The sequence below is a fragment of the Mixophyes fleayi genome, chromosome 6 (assembly GCF_038048845.1).
Source record: "Mixophyes fleayi isolate aMixFle1 chromosome 6, aMixFle1.hap1, whole genome shotgun sequence".
In the NCBI taxonomy this organism is placed as follows: Eukaryota; Metazoa; Chordata; class Amphibia; order Anura; family Limnodynastidae; genus Mixophyes; species Mixophyes fleayi.
The window spans coordinates 212910497-212929591 of record NC_134407.1 but is presented as its reverse complement, the minus strand read 5'-3'; the positions used below and the strand labels follow the sequence as shown (position 1 = coordinate 212929591).

The following is a 19095-nucleotide window of genomic DNA, read 5'->3' as shown; positions in this document are numbered from 1 at the left end:
GGCCAAAAAGGTGGTGTTGTTTTTTTTATATTGAAATTGCAAGAATGTGAACTAAAAGCAAAAATGTTGTATTTTTTTTCTAAACACCTTGGTGGTTATTGCTTTGGCATCAGTCCAAGTTTCTAAAGCAGTGAAAAGCAGGATTCTACACATAGTTTATTACTTTTCACAGTCTGCACTTGAAAATGATGATGCATTTTTGTTTTATTTTTTGCTATATTGCAGTGTCTTGAAAAAAATGCATAAAATGTGTAGTAACAATATAAGTAGCCAAACAACGCATACTATTTTGAGAACTTGACAACCTAACACATTAAATGAGTGTACCTTTTATGTTAACTTCTTTGTACCCCTGTGTGCTAAAGATGAGTCCCAATTGTCCTTAGTACAAATAGAAAGTTAAGTACCTTTTTAAGCATTCATATGATTCTCATTTTTCTTAGCTGTCCTCCTAGAAATCATTTGCTTTTCAAAAGCCCTCTGGTTGGCATACAAATATGGCTGCCAGCAATTATGTTATGCAGACAGACTCACAGCTCTTTGCATGTCATATGATGGGAGAGAGGGAGGTCACAGTGCAGACAGAGCTCAGAGGAATGTTCCAAAGCATATCTGCTCACTGCATCATGTGTCATATGACTGTGGTTGCCATGGTAGTCCAGAATCCTAAATTATTATTAGGGAAAATGGTAAATACCAACATTCTTCTTCTAGACCACCACAGAGATTTATGTTAAAAAAAAAAAAAAAACACAACACACCTGATGTTTGTGGGATTGCTGCTTTAAATATGTCTTGTAATCTTTTCTAACTCATGACTCCATGCATAATTTAAGCTGTTTTATATTTTTTTGCGTGTAGTCTTGTGCTCACTTTTTAATGGTGTAGTATGTTGTTTCTTTAGGGCTGGCAGCTTCTCTATTTGTTTTAACTGTCTATAGCCTGTTCTTTTATATTAATCTATTTATTTTTTATTTATACGGTGCCTGGCAGCATAGGGCTATGGTAGAAATTATACCAATCTGTATGCAGTTTGTATGATCTCCCCGTGTTTGCATGGGTTTTATTCAGTTACTTTGATTTCCTCCTACACAGTCCAAAAAGCAAAATAAGAAAAATGGACCCTAGGGTTTATGTGTGATCGGGAATTTAGATTGTAAGCTTCAATGGCACTGATGTGAATGATTTAACAGAATAGCTGTTGAGTGCACCCACGATGGCTGCCACTCTCTGCAACAATGTAAAGTGCTTTGAGTCTTATTTGGAGAAAGACGCTATGTAAATAAAGAATGATTATTATTCATACCATTCTCGATACACAGGATTGCACTGTTGTAAAGAAGTCTGGCGAGTCTGTGACACCTAGCAGCAACTGTCCCAGAGTATCAGGAGGAGGATTAAGCAGGACCCAGAGCCCCATCACGGAGCCTCCACCTCACTTACTGATACATGAGAGAAACAATGACCAGAGGATTCTAGAACTCACCAACAAGATCATTCAGCTGCTGACTGGAGAGGTGACTGCTGGGAATGGGACATTATACAGTAACACCAGGGGATGTGTCTGGGTGATGACTGTATCATTGTGTGTGTCAGGTTCCTATAAGGTGTGAGGATGTCACTGTCTATTTCTCCATGGAGGAGTGGGAGTATTTAGAGGGACACAAGGATCTGTATGAGGACGTGATGATGGAGAATCACCGGCCCCTCACATCACTGGGTAAGAAAAGGTTTTATCATTGTCCTGTTTGATTACAAAGAAGATATTATTAGTGATAATAAGTTAATCCCAGTCAGTACATATCAAGTAGAGAGCAAATGGTATCTAAATCTATAAATCCATTGTATTACAATAGCACATTCATCAGAAATCTCTAGTATGTATATGTACTGTGCATTTATTTTGGTTGATAGTCCACGAGTGTTTATGTATTGTTTATTATGGGTGTTATGTGGAAATGTGTTGCTGATGGTGTGCAGAGAGCAGTTTATGTAAATCTACATGTTGAGTACTAAGGTTTTCTTTCTTTATTGCAGACATCTACCCAGCGTGTGTAGAATGTGGTAAAGCAGAACTAGGTAACCGGTGGCTCTTCAGCTTCTGTGGAACTACAATTCCCAACATGCTGGGTCATGGCAAACTGGGCCTTTTAGTTCCACAAAAGCAGTTTGCCTAGCCTGTGGTCAAGAGTATGAGGTGGGGGTGTTGGGGGGATATAAGTAGATTTTCTTCTCTCTGTGCTATATTGTAGAAACTCCCCAGTCCTCTTGCCAACCTTGCTAATTAGTTTAGCGTTAGGAAGACCAAAGGAAACCGGGAACAAAGAGGGTTAGCGGTGGAGTTGGGAAAAGCATGGCACGGTATTTTTCTATACAAGGTCTCTGTTGCCCATTTCAGTTTTATTTGTGTTTCATCGGATGAATGTACCACTTAATCATGTTGAACACCTGTCTGTGTACAGTTCATGGGGTTTGCATTGGATAGAGGTGTTTTGTGGCTATTCAAAATATATTTCAATGGAAGTATGCATCTCATTACCCTAATAATCACAAGCATTTTACTTTCCAGGAAATGACTGCTGTTCTCCTACAAAGCAAACTCCCACAAATAGCCATCAGCATCATTCCCAGGAAATGGCTATGGTCATCATAACAATCCAGATAACCAGCAATTTACTGCACAGATATCCTCCCTTTGTCTAAATCTTATTTGTTCCCTGTTCCTGACTCCTGCTTTTAATTGCTAGTTTGACTTTAGCTTGGCTACTGACTAATCTCTTTGGATCCTGTTTCTGTTGGCTTATATGTGTAGCTTTTGACCTTTGGCTTCACAGATTACTCTTCGCATCCTACTCTGGTACCACGTTCTCTTCCGGTTATTGACCTTGGACTGTCTGACCTCGCTACCGTCACCTATCTGTTTTGGCAATGATTGTCTTTGATAACCGCGACCTGCGTGTTAGATTCCACCCCTCTTAGTTCAGTAGCAACAAGTACTGGCAAACAGTTACCATCCTCATCCTGCCTCTGGCAAACGTGACTTATACATTGCCTCATACTTTAGAAGAAATATTGGTATCCGGTTAGTGTGAAGCAGGTGAATGGAAATATCGTAAGTTGATAGAAGGGAAGCTGTTTGAGAAGATAGGCAGTTCCGTTGATATTGAGGGAGAACAGGAGTTATGAGGGCAGCAATGGTGAGAAGAGGGGAGTCTTTGCAAAGTGGAGCACCAGAGGAGAAGGGTATCAAAGGCTGACTGTTTACCTGTGCCTGCAGATATGGTTGCAAATTGGGGGGCTTGTAAATATAATGTAGGTAGAAGAGAGGAGTGGGTGTGCGGTACATATACATTGTGATTGGTGCACAAATTGTGTGTTGGTGTGTTCAGAGGTGGAGTGGTTACTGTCATTGAATGTGAGGTGTTATGAGAAGTGACGCATCCACTTGTACCTACCAGGTTAAAAAATGTAAATATTGTTCAATATTACATTATGTAAAAATAAATGCATCAAACTAATCATTGCTCATTTTCTTTTTGACAGGTTTATCAGAAACCACAAACAAAGAGGATTCAGTCTCGCTGGGGGAAGTAGATCTCGTGGACACTGATATTTATGACCCCACAATCCATACGGAATATATATCTACTCCTATTAAGGATGGATCAGACTCATGTGAAGAAGTAAATCTCTCAGACAGTGACATTTACACCCCTACAGATCATACACAATATACATCTACTCATGTTAAGGAGGAATCAGACTCCGATGACGAAGACTTCACAGACACTGACATTTATTCGCCCACAGATCCTATACAATATACATCTACTTATATTAAAGAGGAATCGGTATCATGTGAAGAGGGCAATCTCACAGACACTGAAACTTACACACCTACAGAACAGACACAATATCCTTCTATTCACGAAACAATAAACACCACAGATGGGGCAAGTAACTGCTCTGAGAATCAAAACTTTATTATTAAAACCATAGAGCTCCATAAAGATGACAGTGGCCCTGAAGAGCCACATTCAATTATATGTTCGGAATGTGGAGAATGTTTTTCAACTGACTCCATGCTTGTTCTACATCAGGGAATTCACACCGGGAAAAAAATATATTCTTGTCCCGATTGCGGGATGTGTTTTAGCAATAGCACATACCTTAGTAATCACCTGAAAACCCACACGGGATCAAAACCATATTCTTGCATTGAGTGTGGGAAGCGTTTTACCAACAATGCAGATTGTCTTAAACATCAGAACGCTCACACAGTCAGAAAACCTTATATTTGCACTGAATGTGGGAAGTATTTTTCTAATAACTCAAATCGTGTTAGACACCAAAAAATTCATACAGGCGAGAAGCCATTTTCTTGCTCTGAATGTGGGAAGAGTTTTAGACGGAAAACACACCTTACTATACACAGCAGAGTTCACACAGGAGAGAAGCCATTTAACTGCCCTGAATGTGGGAAATGTTTTAGCTGTAGTGCACACCTTACTGCACATCGTCGAATTCACAGGAGAGAAGCCATTTTCTTGCTCTGAATGTGGGAACTGTTTTAGTTCTGGCACACATCTTTTCAACAATAGTGTCACATAGGAGAGAAACCACCTCACTGAGGTCGGGCTTTACTCCGTAGTACCTGTATGCTCCTATACCAGGCAAGCTTTGAATGTGGCAACTACAGAGAATTCACGCTGAGAGAAGTCCTATTCATGTTCTGTTTGTGTGAGTTTTACAAGTAATTGCTCACTTCAACCTACACAACTAGGACAGTGCAAATCTTTTCTCTTGTTGTATTGGAGCACAAACGGTGCAACAAACCAACTCAGGAGTGCCACACTCGTGTACGTACTGCAGCTGAGTGGGCAGAGCCAACACCGCACAGTTTCTCCATGACATCTTAGTCTTTTATTTGACCTAAATTCACTAGCTATATATATCCCAGCTGACCCAATTTAGGTGGGACAGTCCCGCTTTTCCAAGTATCAGAAGTATCAGAGGCATACAGCATTGAAAGGGTGTTTTTAGGGGAGGGGGTGTCCCAGGTATTCTGAAGTGCAGGGCATACCCCCTGTGTGAGGTGGCCCCAAATGTGATATAACCATGTCCCCTTCTGTACACTGCACACTCTGTCCCGAATCCCTGATCATAATTTTGGGATGTATGCTAGCTGTGGATGTGGAACTACTTAGAAGTAACTATAGTCTAAATAAGTGTGTAAGTATTCCACAAAGAAACATTTTGGGTTTTTTTTATAACAGAGAATCTGGGCTATAAAATTTCTGGTTGTTATCCATGGAAATTATGGCTAAATGAAAAAAAAATTCTGACTTTAGCCATAGCTAATTCGGCAACTTCTATTCATTCATCCCATTCCCATGTCATTGAACATTACAGTGTGTGAATGAACAGCCAGTCTCTGTATGAAGCTGCCGAGTGACAGATTTTATCTGGCTCGTACCTTCACCTGCAGTGGAAAGGAGATGGCCATATATTTGTTGTGCGTTCAGTATCTGGGAAAAGTCAGGGATGTCATGACATGATTGTATATTAGATGTTTTCCAGGGCAGGAGAATGATTAAAATGACCTATTTTTAGGTAGATACAGCACATCACTTTGACAATTCAGTGACAACTTGTAAAGACTAATCGGCTAACATATAATTCCCTTTACACCTTCCTTCTTCTGCTGCTTTTAGTAGGGGCACATTTGATCTCTTCTTGCATGCACCTTGAGCTCATGGAATTTCAGCTTCTCCTGAGCTTTCTAACAAACGCTCACGTTCCCGTCAGCAGTTATGTCCATTTCACGCAAATACCTATGTATACATTTTTGTGACTGTGAGACTGAAACATATTGATGGAGCAAGATTCCGTGTGTGATTCAACAGTAGGGTGACATTCTGGGCTAGATTTACTAAACTGCGGTTTTGGAAAAGTGGAGATGTTTCCTATAGCAACCAATCAGTTTCTAGCTTTCATTTATTTAGTGCATTCTACAAAATGACAGCTAGAATCTGTTTGGTTGCTATAGGCAACATCTCCACTTTTTCAAACCCGCAGTTTAGTAAATATACCGCTCTGACTCTTTCTTGCATCTTTGCTTAAGCGACAGACTCCCTGTGTACCATTATGCGTCTCTGCCAACAAGTTCTTTGTGTTACTTTTATTTATTTTTTATTTTTTTAACCCTTAACTGTTATCTTGTTTATATGAATTTCTATGGGTATGCATATGAGATGTGGACTGGATTGACACAGACAAAGAACTTGTGAGTGATATCTTCTGGAATCTTGAGCACTTATATGTGGGTCTTGACAAGTTCTTGATCTTTATGGTAAGGATCTAAAGTAACAGCAAACAGTTCTGTCATTTTGTAAGAAATTTGCAGTACTCAAAAAAATAATAATTCTTCTGAGAATTTTGGATTGGTGCTTGTCAAAATAAATTTTTTTTTGCTTATAACCTGTTAGTTTGTAGGTGTATTACAAAGGTTTGTAACACATCTACCGGATCATGGCTCTCATGGTTTTGATACATTTTTTTAAATCATAGCATGTATTTGTTTTCCTTGTTTTGTTTTATACCACCTGTCATTCCTACTGCCAAATCATGTTGTCGCTTTGCAAACCAATCTTTGACTCATATTGGGCCTGATTCATGTCTGGACTTGCGTTTTAAAAAAGCACACGGAACTTGAGCGTTTTTCCGAATATATTCAAATCCGAACTTTTCTCAGGATATGTTTCGATTTGAGTCTTTAGTGAAAGTGTTGCTTGCTGTTTGTAGACACAACAGACTGCAGTATATGCACAAGCATCTGTTTACTATCAGAACACATTAAAAATATATATAAAAAAAGAACAACTCAACTATTTAATCATTAATAAAAATATGATTTATTTATTTTTAAAAAATGTTTTAATTTTTTTTTACATTAATTACATAAATCAGATGCATTTAATGTTTTCTGTATATACAATGCATTTATATAGTCATTCTTCCTTGCATACACATGTTCTGTGCCAGCTAGTGGCACACATACATGTAGTGATGTCAGTCAGCACTTACACCTGGCCCTGTAGGTGGAAGTGATATGGCTGAAACTAAGCGTACTTATGAGAAACTGAGGACATGAACTGGCCGTATCTCCGTCGGCACGTCCTTCCTGTACGTGACCTACGTTCATCTGCCTCTTTCCTTCCCCTTTCTACCAATCTAGTTGTAGGCAATCGCACATGTCATGTGGGTTCAGACATTAAGGGGCATATTCAATTAGCTTGGCGGTCCGCGAGTAATACGCGGTACAGCAATAAGGCGGTTGGTGCTTGAGAGAAATCCGTGGTATTTCGGTACTGTGTATTATCGCGGACCGCCAAGTTAATTGAATATGCCCCTAATTGCGTTCATTGGTGTAAGGTCCGTTTCTGAGCATGCTATTTCACGCAAGATACGGCTCACAAAGGGACTAATGTCCAAATATGAATTAGGCCCATTGTGACCATCTCGGATATGTCACTCCTCAAACTCGTTATCTTTGCTTATTTGTTCCTCCTCTGCCCAAAACTCTTTAGGTTGCATGCATATTAATTTTATATCCCAGAATGCAAATTAAACTCGGCTAGCAAACCTCAAGCCACACTTTACCATCAGCAAGTTAAAAGTAATGGCACAGTAGAGAGTACATCCATACAACAGATAAGGATTGTGAGAGACTGATATAAATGTTTCAAGATATCACCTGAGATGACCTAAATAGAAATGTTTACATACATGTGATTGCAGGAATCTAGGCCGACATCAACATCCATAGAGCATAATTTTGTACTTTTATACATAGATCCATGTTTTTCTTGGTTTTATTGATTTGAAGTTGCTGTTCCCTGAGTTTTCCTTTATTTCTAGAAGAGCCCTACAGGTCCTCTCCTGCTAACATCTTGTGTCTCTGACTCTAGACAACACTATCAACTATCTAATGATAATACATCTGTCCAATGAAAATGTGGAAAGATAATGGATACTCTTGGAGAAAAGCTACGTAGATAACAACTGCAGCTTAATAATGTTTTATACATTTATTCTAATAATGAAATTGTAGCCTTGCGTGCAGATTTTTGAAGATACAATATAGGTATAGGTTATACCCTCATTAAATATTTATTCAAAGATGCATTGAAATTAGACATTGCCAAAATATCAATACACTGGTCAAAATTGTGTGTTTCCCTGGTTGCACTCTTGCCCCAATCGTTTCTTCTTAGGAGAACTCCTTAGAGTAGCAAGGAAGAATAATTGTGTGCAGTGCGGAGGAAGATGTTGGTGCAGTCCAAATCTATTATAATACCGATCCCCTCCACTCGACTCCTATGCTTTGTTCTTAGAAGATACATGAATTTGGTGCCAAATCCAAATTTGGTTTGAACAAACAAAATATGAAGTTTTTCTGTAGATTAATCTCTTTTATTCTATATTACTTTGTGTCTATATACTATGTAATTGTAAATGAATTGTATTTGTTCATATAATGTGACATTTGAGTGGTTAGATATGCTCTATGTCGATTAGTTGCTCACTTGCTCTGTTTAGATCTAATTGAAGTTAGGCCTATCATGTATTTGTTTAAATAGTCAGACTGTGTTGAAACCAATCAGATGTTTTTTTAACCTGTATCCAATAAATATGGGTGTATTCTGAATACAGCCTTTCCTTATTATTTGTACAGTGCATATTGGTATACAGGAAAGTTTGGACTTCTTCCTATCTAATAATGGCGTGCTTCTACATCACCCCTTTTTATACGTGAAAAGCACACAAGTTATTCTCCATTATCATTGGACTTTGTATGATATACTGTAATGATATCAAATAAGAATATTGTTAATTGGACTTCTAGTGATTGCCCAGGCCTATCTTAGATGCCAGTCTAATGTACATCCAGGTGAAACACTCTGATATCACTGTTGGATAACCACCATTCACAGCCACTGAGATCTCATTAGGTTGCGTCTGAAAAAACACTGGGATACAGGCAAATCTAAGAACAAGGTCAGGGCAGGCAGCACAGAAGCAGATCAAGGCAGGTAGCACAAGACACCTGTTCAGGGCAGGCAGCACAGAAGCAGAACAGGGCAGGTAGCACAAGACACCTGTTCAGGACAGGCAGCACAGAAGCAGATCAGGGCAGGTAGCACAAGACACCTGTTCAGGGCAGGCAGCACAGGAATCAGGTCAGGGCTGGCAACACATGACAAGGTCAGGGCCACTTCAAACAGAAGTAAAAACAAGCTGTGTTGCGAACAGAGAGCCAACAACAGTAGTTGTCCAAGGAAATAATGTGGAATAAAACAGTTTAAATAAGATAACAATTACTTCAAGGACATTGGAACGTGCACATATCTAAAGGCATGAACCTTACTTGCTTAGACATAGCAGAATCATTGATGTATCAGTTAGGTATGCCCCAATACCCTCTTAAGGGTGACCTCCCAAGAACTGTATCACAGGTTGAACAAAACATTACAATTACTGCCTGGGCAACAAAGGCTTTTATTGAGGATCATTGTTCTGAGTCATGGCACTTTTATTTAGCCAGGTTTTAGGAGTTCTTAGTCTTTAAAAAAAAAATAATACCGGTAATTAGAAAATGGTGAACATTGTTCAAGATGTTTAAGACACATGAAATATGTTTGGTAGCTTCAAACTGGAAGAAGTTAACATTTAAAAGAAGTGGTTCATTTGACAAAGCAAATTCATATTTCTAATGTACCTCACAGAGATGGTATCATTGGGAAGTGAGATTTTTCAAGATTCTGTACTTTGAACAAGGCAGCCGGGATTTCAGACAAGACACTGAAGATCTATAGGTCAAGAGCACCAGAACACAAGGAAGGAGGTATCCGTATACTGTGATGGGATGCAAAAACTAAACTACATAATATGTTTTTTTGGTGGACTGGAAATATGATTTTGTTGGGGATCAGACAGATAATTACGAATTCGGTGTTCAAAATCCAAATTTTTTACCGTTTTTATTTTAAGGGACTCCTCTCTTTCAAGTAAAACTGCCCATGATTTTTTTGAAGCCTCGATGGGGGAGGTCTGTATCCTCCTTCCCCATTCCTGGACTTTTTTTTATTATTGTCTGGTTATCACTAGATAATAATTAAATGGCAGACTCCCCTCTTTCAAACAAGAGTTCCCCTGAGTTTCTAGGTGCCGGGATGGGGAAGATAGAGCACTTGTAATGCCCTCTCTCCATTCCCTGGTGTTTCATTTTTCTGTAAGCAATGTATGAGGTGATGGGGCTTAATAATGTCATCAGGATGATGTCATTTGACCACCAACAGAAAGTCATTCCAGCTCCATTATCATTTGTATGCAGATAACATACATATTTATACACCTGAAAACACTGTGATAACCAACATATGCAACTGTAAAACATCACCTGACTCCTTGACTTTTGAAATTTCGTCTCACCTGAAGATGACGAGGCTAACCAGGTCCAATAGATAGATGCAAGACTTCAAGGCATGTCCACATCTAATTCAACCCTGTAATATCAGACTCCTCAGCCTTCAGAAACTTTAAAAGCTCCCTGAAGACTTCTTTCTTCAAATCGGCATATCCCTCCGCTCCATAATCACTATTTCCTTTTCCCCTTCAGTAAATACGAAGTGCTTAATTTTGCCTTCTACCCCAGTCAGGAAAGGAAAGAAACACTCTTCTTTCCAATAGGAGTCTTCTTTCCTGTCCTTCCTGAAGAAGAGGGTAGCAGCTGTGATTTATTTTTTTTTGATCTTTTTTTGTGGATAAGTCATCTGCTCACCAGGAGATGGTAGTCTATTTCCTGATGCCCATGGCATTATACGGGCAACAATCTCCTTTGGAGATGGCTTCCACAGAAAAAAGCACTTTTTGATTGGGGCCTATTTCTACAGCGCTGACAACCTAACTATCTTGAATTACGCTCAGTACATCTGATTCTATTGTGGCATCATGCAGAAAACTGGTCCGAAGCACGGAGTTCAGGGTAAGTTCTAGGGAGCCTTTTGTTAGTGTCTTTCATAGATGAGATTCATTCTGACCCTCTACTTTTCTGTGCAGGTTGTGTTCAAATGAAGAGTAGCCACCATCACCTTAGATGGCAGTCTTGGATGGAAGTAGCCTTGACAGGCACTTGTGTAGCTAAAGAATATATTCGGCAGATGCAGGCTATAAGATCTAATTCTAAAGTAAGCCTAGATATTGAAGAAGTTGAACCAGAAGGTGAAGTATTTCAGCAAACTGGGTCCGACATATTTGACAATTCTGATTTTGTATTGGGAAGATCTGATAGATGACCTTATTAAATCCATTCATGAAGTGATGGAAATTAAGAAAGTAACAGAAAAGCAAGTGCTGCAAGATAACCGTTTTCTGGGGACAAGAAAGGATTGAACCTTTCCTATTCACAAGGTTATTATTGAGGAATGGAAGATGACAATAAAATACAACCAGGATGTGTCATATGTATCCTTTTTTCCCCTGAGGAAATTAAGTTTTTGGATCTGCCTCCCAAGATGAATCTCTTGCCACAAACAAAAACTATAATTCCTCCTTAAGATGCCCACCATCTCAAAGACTGTATGGGTAGGAAAGTTGAAAGTGTTTAATACATGTCACCTTATGAACAGCATTGAAACCTGCAGTAGCAGTGGCTACAAAGTCAAGGGTCCTGCAAATTTGGTAGTGGGCTGGGGTAATCTTCAGAAGAACGAAATAGTGTGAAACGAATTTAATGTTTCAAGATTTTTTTACCTTATCTGGAGGGAATAGGTATGGTTACCACAGGACAGAGCAAACTGTTACGACTCTGCCTATATTTTGTATGTGGCAGCATTATTTCAAATCCACCAGAGGTGCTGCTCTTCTGCCCCTGAACTTTACACCATGCCTGTAGGAGTTAATCTCCTTACCTGATTAGAACTGCACCTGTCTCAGTTTGAAATACCTGCCTAAATCTGTGCTCTGTGCAGTTCATCATTTATACCTAGCTGCTGCTTGTCTCTTGTTTATCCCTGTTCCAGTTTTGCTTTGCTGCTGCCTGATCTCCTGTTGCGACCCTCTGTCTGATTACCGGACCCTGCTTCTTTGCCTGTTGCCCTGACCTCTGCCTGGTCACTGGACTCAGCAAGTCTGACTACTTCCATGGACTGCCTCGTGCCTCTGGCAATCTGGAATCCTGACCCCTGCCTCCTTAGTCTGGAGCCTGGTGCCTCCTGGCAATTGGGTAACTCAATATACGTGTCCCTGCATTTAAATGTTATTCGTCATTGCTCGGAACCTGTTGCTTCTGTTGACTATTCCTGCTATTCATCACACCTGTTCATAATTGTGTATTGGAGTATATCTGTTTATTGTGCTACCTGAAATCTGCATATTCCATGAACTCAATCCTTCTTCACATATTTTGCCTAAATTAAGATCCTTGGTTTCTCTACTGCTATTGCCGTGTCATGAATTCACTAGGAATCATAACACAAACAAGATCATATTCAGGACGGGGCGGATCCAGACTTTTTCTATACCCCGGGCGATTTTAGGGGGGGGGGGCGATTTAGGCCCCGCCCCCTTTCTAATTTCTAAGGCTACAGTATGTGCAGGTCTGCTCGGCATTGACAGTGTGCTGCCCCGCTGCTCAGATTGTGTTTAAAACACAATCAGAGCAGCCGGGTAGCACACTGTCACTGCTGAACGGACCTGCACAGTGTGCAGCCGCCGGCAGCAAGCCCCTGCTAGGGGAGGCGATCGCCCCCCCCCCCCTGGATCCGCCACTGATTCAGGATGCCTTTTCATGAGTGGTCTGAGCAGAAATTTCAGAGAGGCTAAACAATACGGGTCTGAAAGAAGCTATAACAAACAATTTCAGACAGGAACATCAAAGTAGGGAATTTTTCCACAGAGTGGAAAAGAGTCCTAATGTTTTTACATTTTACCAATTATGTCCAAAAAGTTCATTCTTTGGGGACCCAATGGTTGGAACCAGGATCACCAGTTTTTCAGAAGAATGGTCCTTAATGTACAGATCAATGGGTCTTAAAAACAGTCACAAGATGGTACACATTAGAATTAAAGGTCCAGGGTAAAGACAAAGACCCCCACTCCAAGCACTCCATACGAAAGCTTGGCTGTGTTGGACTGGCATTATATATGTTCTTATATGTACATATCAGACCACCACATCAGAAAAAAATGTAGGCTCAATCAACATTTTCAATTTAGGAGCTTTCCTTTTGGACTCTCATTAGTTCCAAAAATTGACAATTATGAAGATGATATTTTCTTAAAAGCAAGATCCAGACTGGAGACACCCCAAGCTTGAGCCCAGATAATACAAGTTCTGGAATAGCAGGGTTAGATTATCAACAACAACATTTCTTTAGTTTTATTTATCACATGTTACATGGGAAAGCTTTTTTTTTTGTCACCAGAAAGAAATCAAAGTTGATTCAAGATGTTCTAACTGCGAGCAAGTCACTGCTGAGTTGTTTCTAAAAGTGTTAGGACTCATAGCTGCAACCATGAGTCCTGACATGGAACAGCGAAGGAAGGCACACTGACCGTAGGTAAATCTTTTTGCAGATCACGGTTGGGTTATCATTACTAGAGATGCCAGCAGACAGGATGAGGTGCTCATTTCTGTCTGACAATTCGATTGTTGCAAGAGCACAAAGCCAGGTCATCAAATATCCAGAACATGTTAGTGATATTCAAAGCATTTCTCCAATTTTCAAAAAGCCTTGGCAGGATTTCATGTTCAAATTCATTGAGACAAAAAATGATGAAGGCAATGTACCAGTTGTCTAATGGTCTAAAACTTGCCGGAGGATCTATCAGCTATCCGCATAGCTGGTTGGGTAATATCAAGGCAGATTTTCTTCATATACTATACCCTGGTGTATGGTCTCTCAACAAAACAATTTTCAAGAAAATTGTGAGCAAATGAAGATATTCACAAATAGATCTCATAGCAACAGCAGAGAACTCCAGAGTAAGAATTTATTCACGGTACGTGGAAAACAAGACGTAAGCAGTAGATGCTTTCTCAACAAGATGGCAATAAAATCTGGGGTATGTTTTTCCTTCACTATCCATGCTTCCTAGAGTCATACTAAAGGACAGAGTAATGGTAACTGTGATACTAACTTTTTTGCCAGTGATTCAGTTGGCAGTAACACAGCCATGGTATTTTCCTTTTGGCCTGAATCTTCTCCGTTATGGGCAAATATGGCATCCGCATCCTGGAAACTGTTGCATGGCTACTGAACAGAGACTGGTCAAGAAGAGAGACGTTGAAAATTCTACCGAGACACATTCATCTAGAGCAATTACAGCATCCCCTCTTGGTGTAAAAGAGGAGCAATACTACTCGGCTCAGCTAATTCATGGAGGGGAGGGAGGGCTTTTTAACTTATTTATGTTTACATGCTGACCGAAAAGATAGCTGAAACCACCTGCAGTTGGAGCTATCTCGTCTGTCAGAAGCAACTCTATATTTTTTGCCGTTTCTGGGTGGCTTTCCGCAAACAGATGAGTTTTTGCCTCATTGAAGCCTGAGTCCATCTACATACAGCAGAAATTGGAGCAAGAGTTCGTCACTGTGTCTATTTCTCTAGAAATTGCAGTTCTTTTTGGGACAAAGAACGACTGTTCCCTAAGACCCTACATTGACTTTTGTGGGCTCAATAAAATCATGATCAAGAATAGTTACCCTCTCCCACTAATCTCTGACCTCTTTGAGACATAAAGGATGACCTCTACAAGGAACATCACATGAGAGAGGTATTGCAAAGGTTCTTGGATAAATGACTATTTGCCAAGATGGAGAAGAGTTTTTTCAACCAGTCCAGTGTGAGCTTCCTGGGACACATCATTTCAGCACAAGGCATAGAAATGTAACTAGAGAAGCTCCCAGAGGGATAAAACAATCAAGAGGTTTGTGAGGTTTATTAACTACTAGATATTTTATCCAGCACTTTCATGAGTTGTTAGCCATGTAACCGCCTTGACCAAACAGGAGACTCCCACAGACACATGGTCTTCTGAGGCGCAACACGATTTTGACATCCTAACCTCAGCGCCCATCATCAGGTATCCCGACTCTAGTCGGTCCAATACTTTCGAAGTTGATGCATCTAAGAGTGGAGCAGGATCGGGGGCATCCCCGACAGTATGAACTGTATGGACTACATATTACACAATTACTACAGCGCACATTCTTGTACCCAAGGTACAAAGACTCTTAAATTATATATGTGCCGTTGAAGCAATTATATACCTGTCTGCTACTGACGTTTATTAGCAAATATTTTAATACCAAAATAATTTGTGTATTCTCCTCATCTACTTTAAGCCAACAGCTATAATTATCAATACCTACACAGTGTAACGACTAAAAATTGGTTAAACATTTGGATATGCTTACGGGCAACAGTAATAGTTTATCATATAAAATAATTTCATTTATAACACTTTTCTCCATTAGAACTCAAATTGCTTTACATTTGTAGATTATAAAAATACTAAATTAACATATAAAGAATTAACAGAGAGCTAAGCATTTGTTTTTGTTTTATTTTTCTAGAAAATAAAGAAGCACTGATGAAATGCTTGAGTAAACAAGTAAGTTTTTAATCTGTTTTGAAGATTTCTAGAGTGGGGGCTTCACGGACTGTCGAGGTAGCAAGTTTCAGAGAGTAGGAGCCGCAAATGAAGTATGTAGACAGTTGGTAGTCCATCGTCTGTGGATGGGAGCGAGATAGTGGGAGTATAGTGAATCAGGCTGCTTCAAGTACTCAGGACCCTGTTGTGTAGGGCTATGAATGTCAACAAGCCAATCTTGAAACAGATTCACCATGTTACAGGCAGACATGAAGGGAATGAAGAACAGGTGTCCGGAATGTGCCTGGTTTTGTACCAGCTGCAGGTAGTGTAGTTCTTTTTGCACTTGTCCAAGCGTGAGGACACAAATGCATGTACGAAGATATCGGATGCTTTATTCTGGTTATGTTCTTCAGATGAAAGAATGAAACTTTGATCATGGCTGAAACCTGCTGTTAAAATGTCAAGTGACAAATAGACATAAAACACTTGATCAGAGTTTTGCAACTCCGAACCCCGAGGCTTAAGCCCAGTTGGTTGACCCAGCTGCAATCTTGTTATTTGACATTGAGCTCCTATCGTAAGAACCTCTATTCAATCTCACCCAACTGGCACTCATCCACTCTTTGAGCTCAGCTAAGCAGACATTTAGGATTAGTACTGGGTTGTTAGTACCCAGAGCAAAGGATAAACATAGTTGAGTAAAAGCTGCATAGAAGTGTTAGTCCAGGTCATGACATAATTTAAAACATTATGGTCATTATTCTATCCCCTTAAGTGGTTTATTGAATGAAATGTGGTCACAAAAATGTCAGGAACACAAAAACAATTTAAAAGAATTTCTGTCAAACAAATTTCTGATATAATAAGTTTTCATCTAGCAAAGCCCTTAGTGAAGCATTTTGTTTTCCAACATGGAAGAGATCTGAATAGTTTCAAATTTGTGTTTTAAAGCATATCTTTAAAATAAAGTTAGTGTGTTTTTTTTGTTCTGGATACACCGACTGTATAAGATTGTTATTTGAGTATATGTATTTTCTGTACATTTTCTACAGAACTGAATATTTGTGTTCATTATTATACAATAAAATATTGTAATCAACAGGCATGGGCATTAGTGAATAAAAGTAGAATCCTTATATTTCCCCCCAAAAATGTGTTTTACTAACATGGTTATTTCATTATAGTGGAAATTTGCATTTCTATAGCACTGTGTATCAAAATGTTTGCATATTCTTTGTGTACAGTAAGATTTTGCTTCGGCACCTGTGACATTTTTTTATGGTGTGGTACAACCAGTAGCTAACACTATTGAGGATTTTAGAATAGATATGTGAGTATGATTACTCTGTAGCAGTTGACACAGAATGTGTCCTCTGCATGTATGTACATATATGGGTTGAGTGACAACCAGATTGATGAGTGTTTAAAAAAACACCTTTCACTTCTATATTGAATTTAAAATCACTCGATAAAGGCTCCGCCAGTTGACTACTAATAAAATAGGAATTATGTATAAAGTCCAGATGTTTTGTAGTAGAAGAGACGAAATGTTCAAGTGATGGATCTCAAAAGTGAATTCTGGTCAATAGAAGGACTTTTCTTTCTGTACTGGAATTAACATCAGACCAGAACTGAAGTGATTAATTGTGATGTAAGACAATGATTTCTGGGTAATGTGAACATTAGGCATGTCAGACAGCTGTATATTTTTATTAATATAACTAATATTTCTCCTTTAAGCACATTTGTAACTAATAATGTGAGATTTTATTTCAAGCAAAAAGCTACAATACATAGAAAAAGTACACACATACAATACAGTCAATACAATAATCCAGCAGAAACCGAAATAAAATTCAATATAAACTAAACTTCCAATATCTTAAAATCTTGGAGGCATAATTAAGGTTGAGGCAATTTTGTCATGCAAACTGGATGGTTACAAGGAAAATCACAGTGATATAACACAAGAATAAGGATAAAACACTTTCCACTTATCAAAACAACATTTTCAGAGGTGTGTGAACTTTTTGATGTGTAACAAGAGTTGATTTTTGTGTAAAACGTCTCCCACACTCAGAGCATGCAAAAGGTTTCTCACCTCTGTGAATCCTCTGATGTATAACAAGAGTTGATTTCTGTGTAAAACTTTTTCCACAATCAAAACATGAAAATGGCTTTTCACCTGTGTGAATTCTCCGATGTACAACAAGATCTGATTTTTGTGTAAAACTTTTTCCACACTCGGAACATGAAAATGGCTTCTCACCTGTGTGACTTCTCTGGTGTATAAGTAAAATTGATCTCTGTATAAAAGTTTTTCCACACTGAAAACATGAAAACGGCTTCTCACTTCTGTGAATCCTCTTGTGTTTAACAAGATGTGATTTGTATGTAAAACATTTTCCACAATCTGAACATGTAAATTGCTTCTCACCTGTTTGTGTGACCTCTTGTATTACGAGATCTGATTTCTGTGTAACATCAAGACCCGAAAATGGCTGGTCACCTGTATGAATTCTTTGATGTTCAACAAGTGTTGTTTTACGTGTAAAACATTTCCCACATTCAGAACATGAAAACGGCTTCTCACCTGTGTGAATTCTCTGATGTCTAACCAGACTAGATTTTCGAGTAAAACATTTATCGCATTGAAAACATGGGAATATTTTTTCACTTCTATGAGTTGTATTATCTCTAACTATATCCAGGTTATCCGTAAGCCATTCCCCATGTATAGAGGTATCAGATGATATATCTGCACTATGAAGTACTGGATGTATATTGGGGTTAGTAGGGATTTCTATTGGAGAATCTTGTGTAATGCTGTTATCTTCAATTTCACAGTCAGGAGATAAAATGAAATGCTCTTCTGAGGTATTCCTGCTGTTTTGTCTATCTGCTGGGGAACGAAAAATATACATGATTTTGTGAATATTAGAAGAGGAGTTTAATACTGAAGTTTTAAGCATTAAATCTTTATCGAAAACAAGTTAACAGCAAGGGAGTAAATGGATGCAGTCACTGTGCATATCAACATCCCAGCAAAACAGAGTTCTTAAAACTTGAGGAAGCCTGAGAAGGTACTAAATAAAACCAGTATAGAAGAGAGGAAATAAGTGAAATGAAGAAAGAAAAAATATATAAATTTCATCAAAAAGTTTAAATGTAATTTTGTGGACAGTTCAATAAGTGATTACAGAATACATAATTCTATTTGCCTGAGGTTCAGAGTTCCCTTGTTCCATAGGAAACCTGACAGGACTGCTCTGCTTTGTGCTACCGAGATGGACTTCTTAAAAACATGTAGTGATCGTAAATAGAACTTTGTATTTTATAATCCTTTAATGATGACCTCAACCTAAAAATCACCTGGGAAGATTTACCACTCTAATTCGAATACTATTAATGGTGACTAACTGGGGGAGTTGTCCA

At 38.9% G+C, this 19095-nt stretch overlaps 2 protein-coding genes across 6 annotated transcripts in view; one reads left to right on the top strand and one right to left on the bottom strand.

The window, feature by feature from the left end:
• LOC142159906 (uncharacterized) overlaps positions 1–19095 on the top strand; it is a 543776-nt gene that overhangs the window by 382453 nt on the left and 142228 nt on the right. The window contains exon 3 of one of the 2 annotated variants that reach the window (XM_075214770.1): positions 1323–1720. The exons of the other annotated variant lie outside the window; for it this stretch is intronic. Coding sequence (XP_075070871.1) covers positions 1636–1720 — 85 coding nt within the window. The 5' untranslated portion in view covers positions 1323–1635. The remainder of the gene's footprint in view (positions 1–1322; positions 1721–19095) is intronic. 2 annotated transcript variants of the gene reach the window in all.
• Positions 15667–19095, bottom strand: part of LOC142159873 (uncharacterized) — a 125830-nt gene continuing 122401 nt past the window's right edge. For all 4 annotated transcript variants that reach the window (XM_075214717.1, XM_075214718.1, XM_075214716.1 and 1 more), the window contains one exon: positions 15667–18562. In XM_075214717.1, coding sequence (XP_075070818.1) covers positions 17658–18562 — 905 coding nt within the window. In that variant the 3' untranslated portion in view covers positions 15667–17657. The remainder of the gene's footprint in view (positions 18563–19095) is intronic.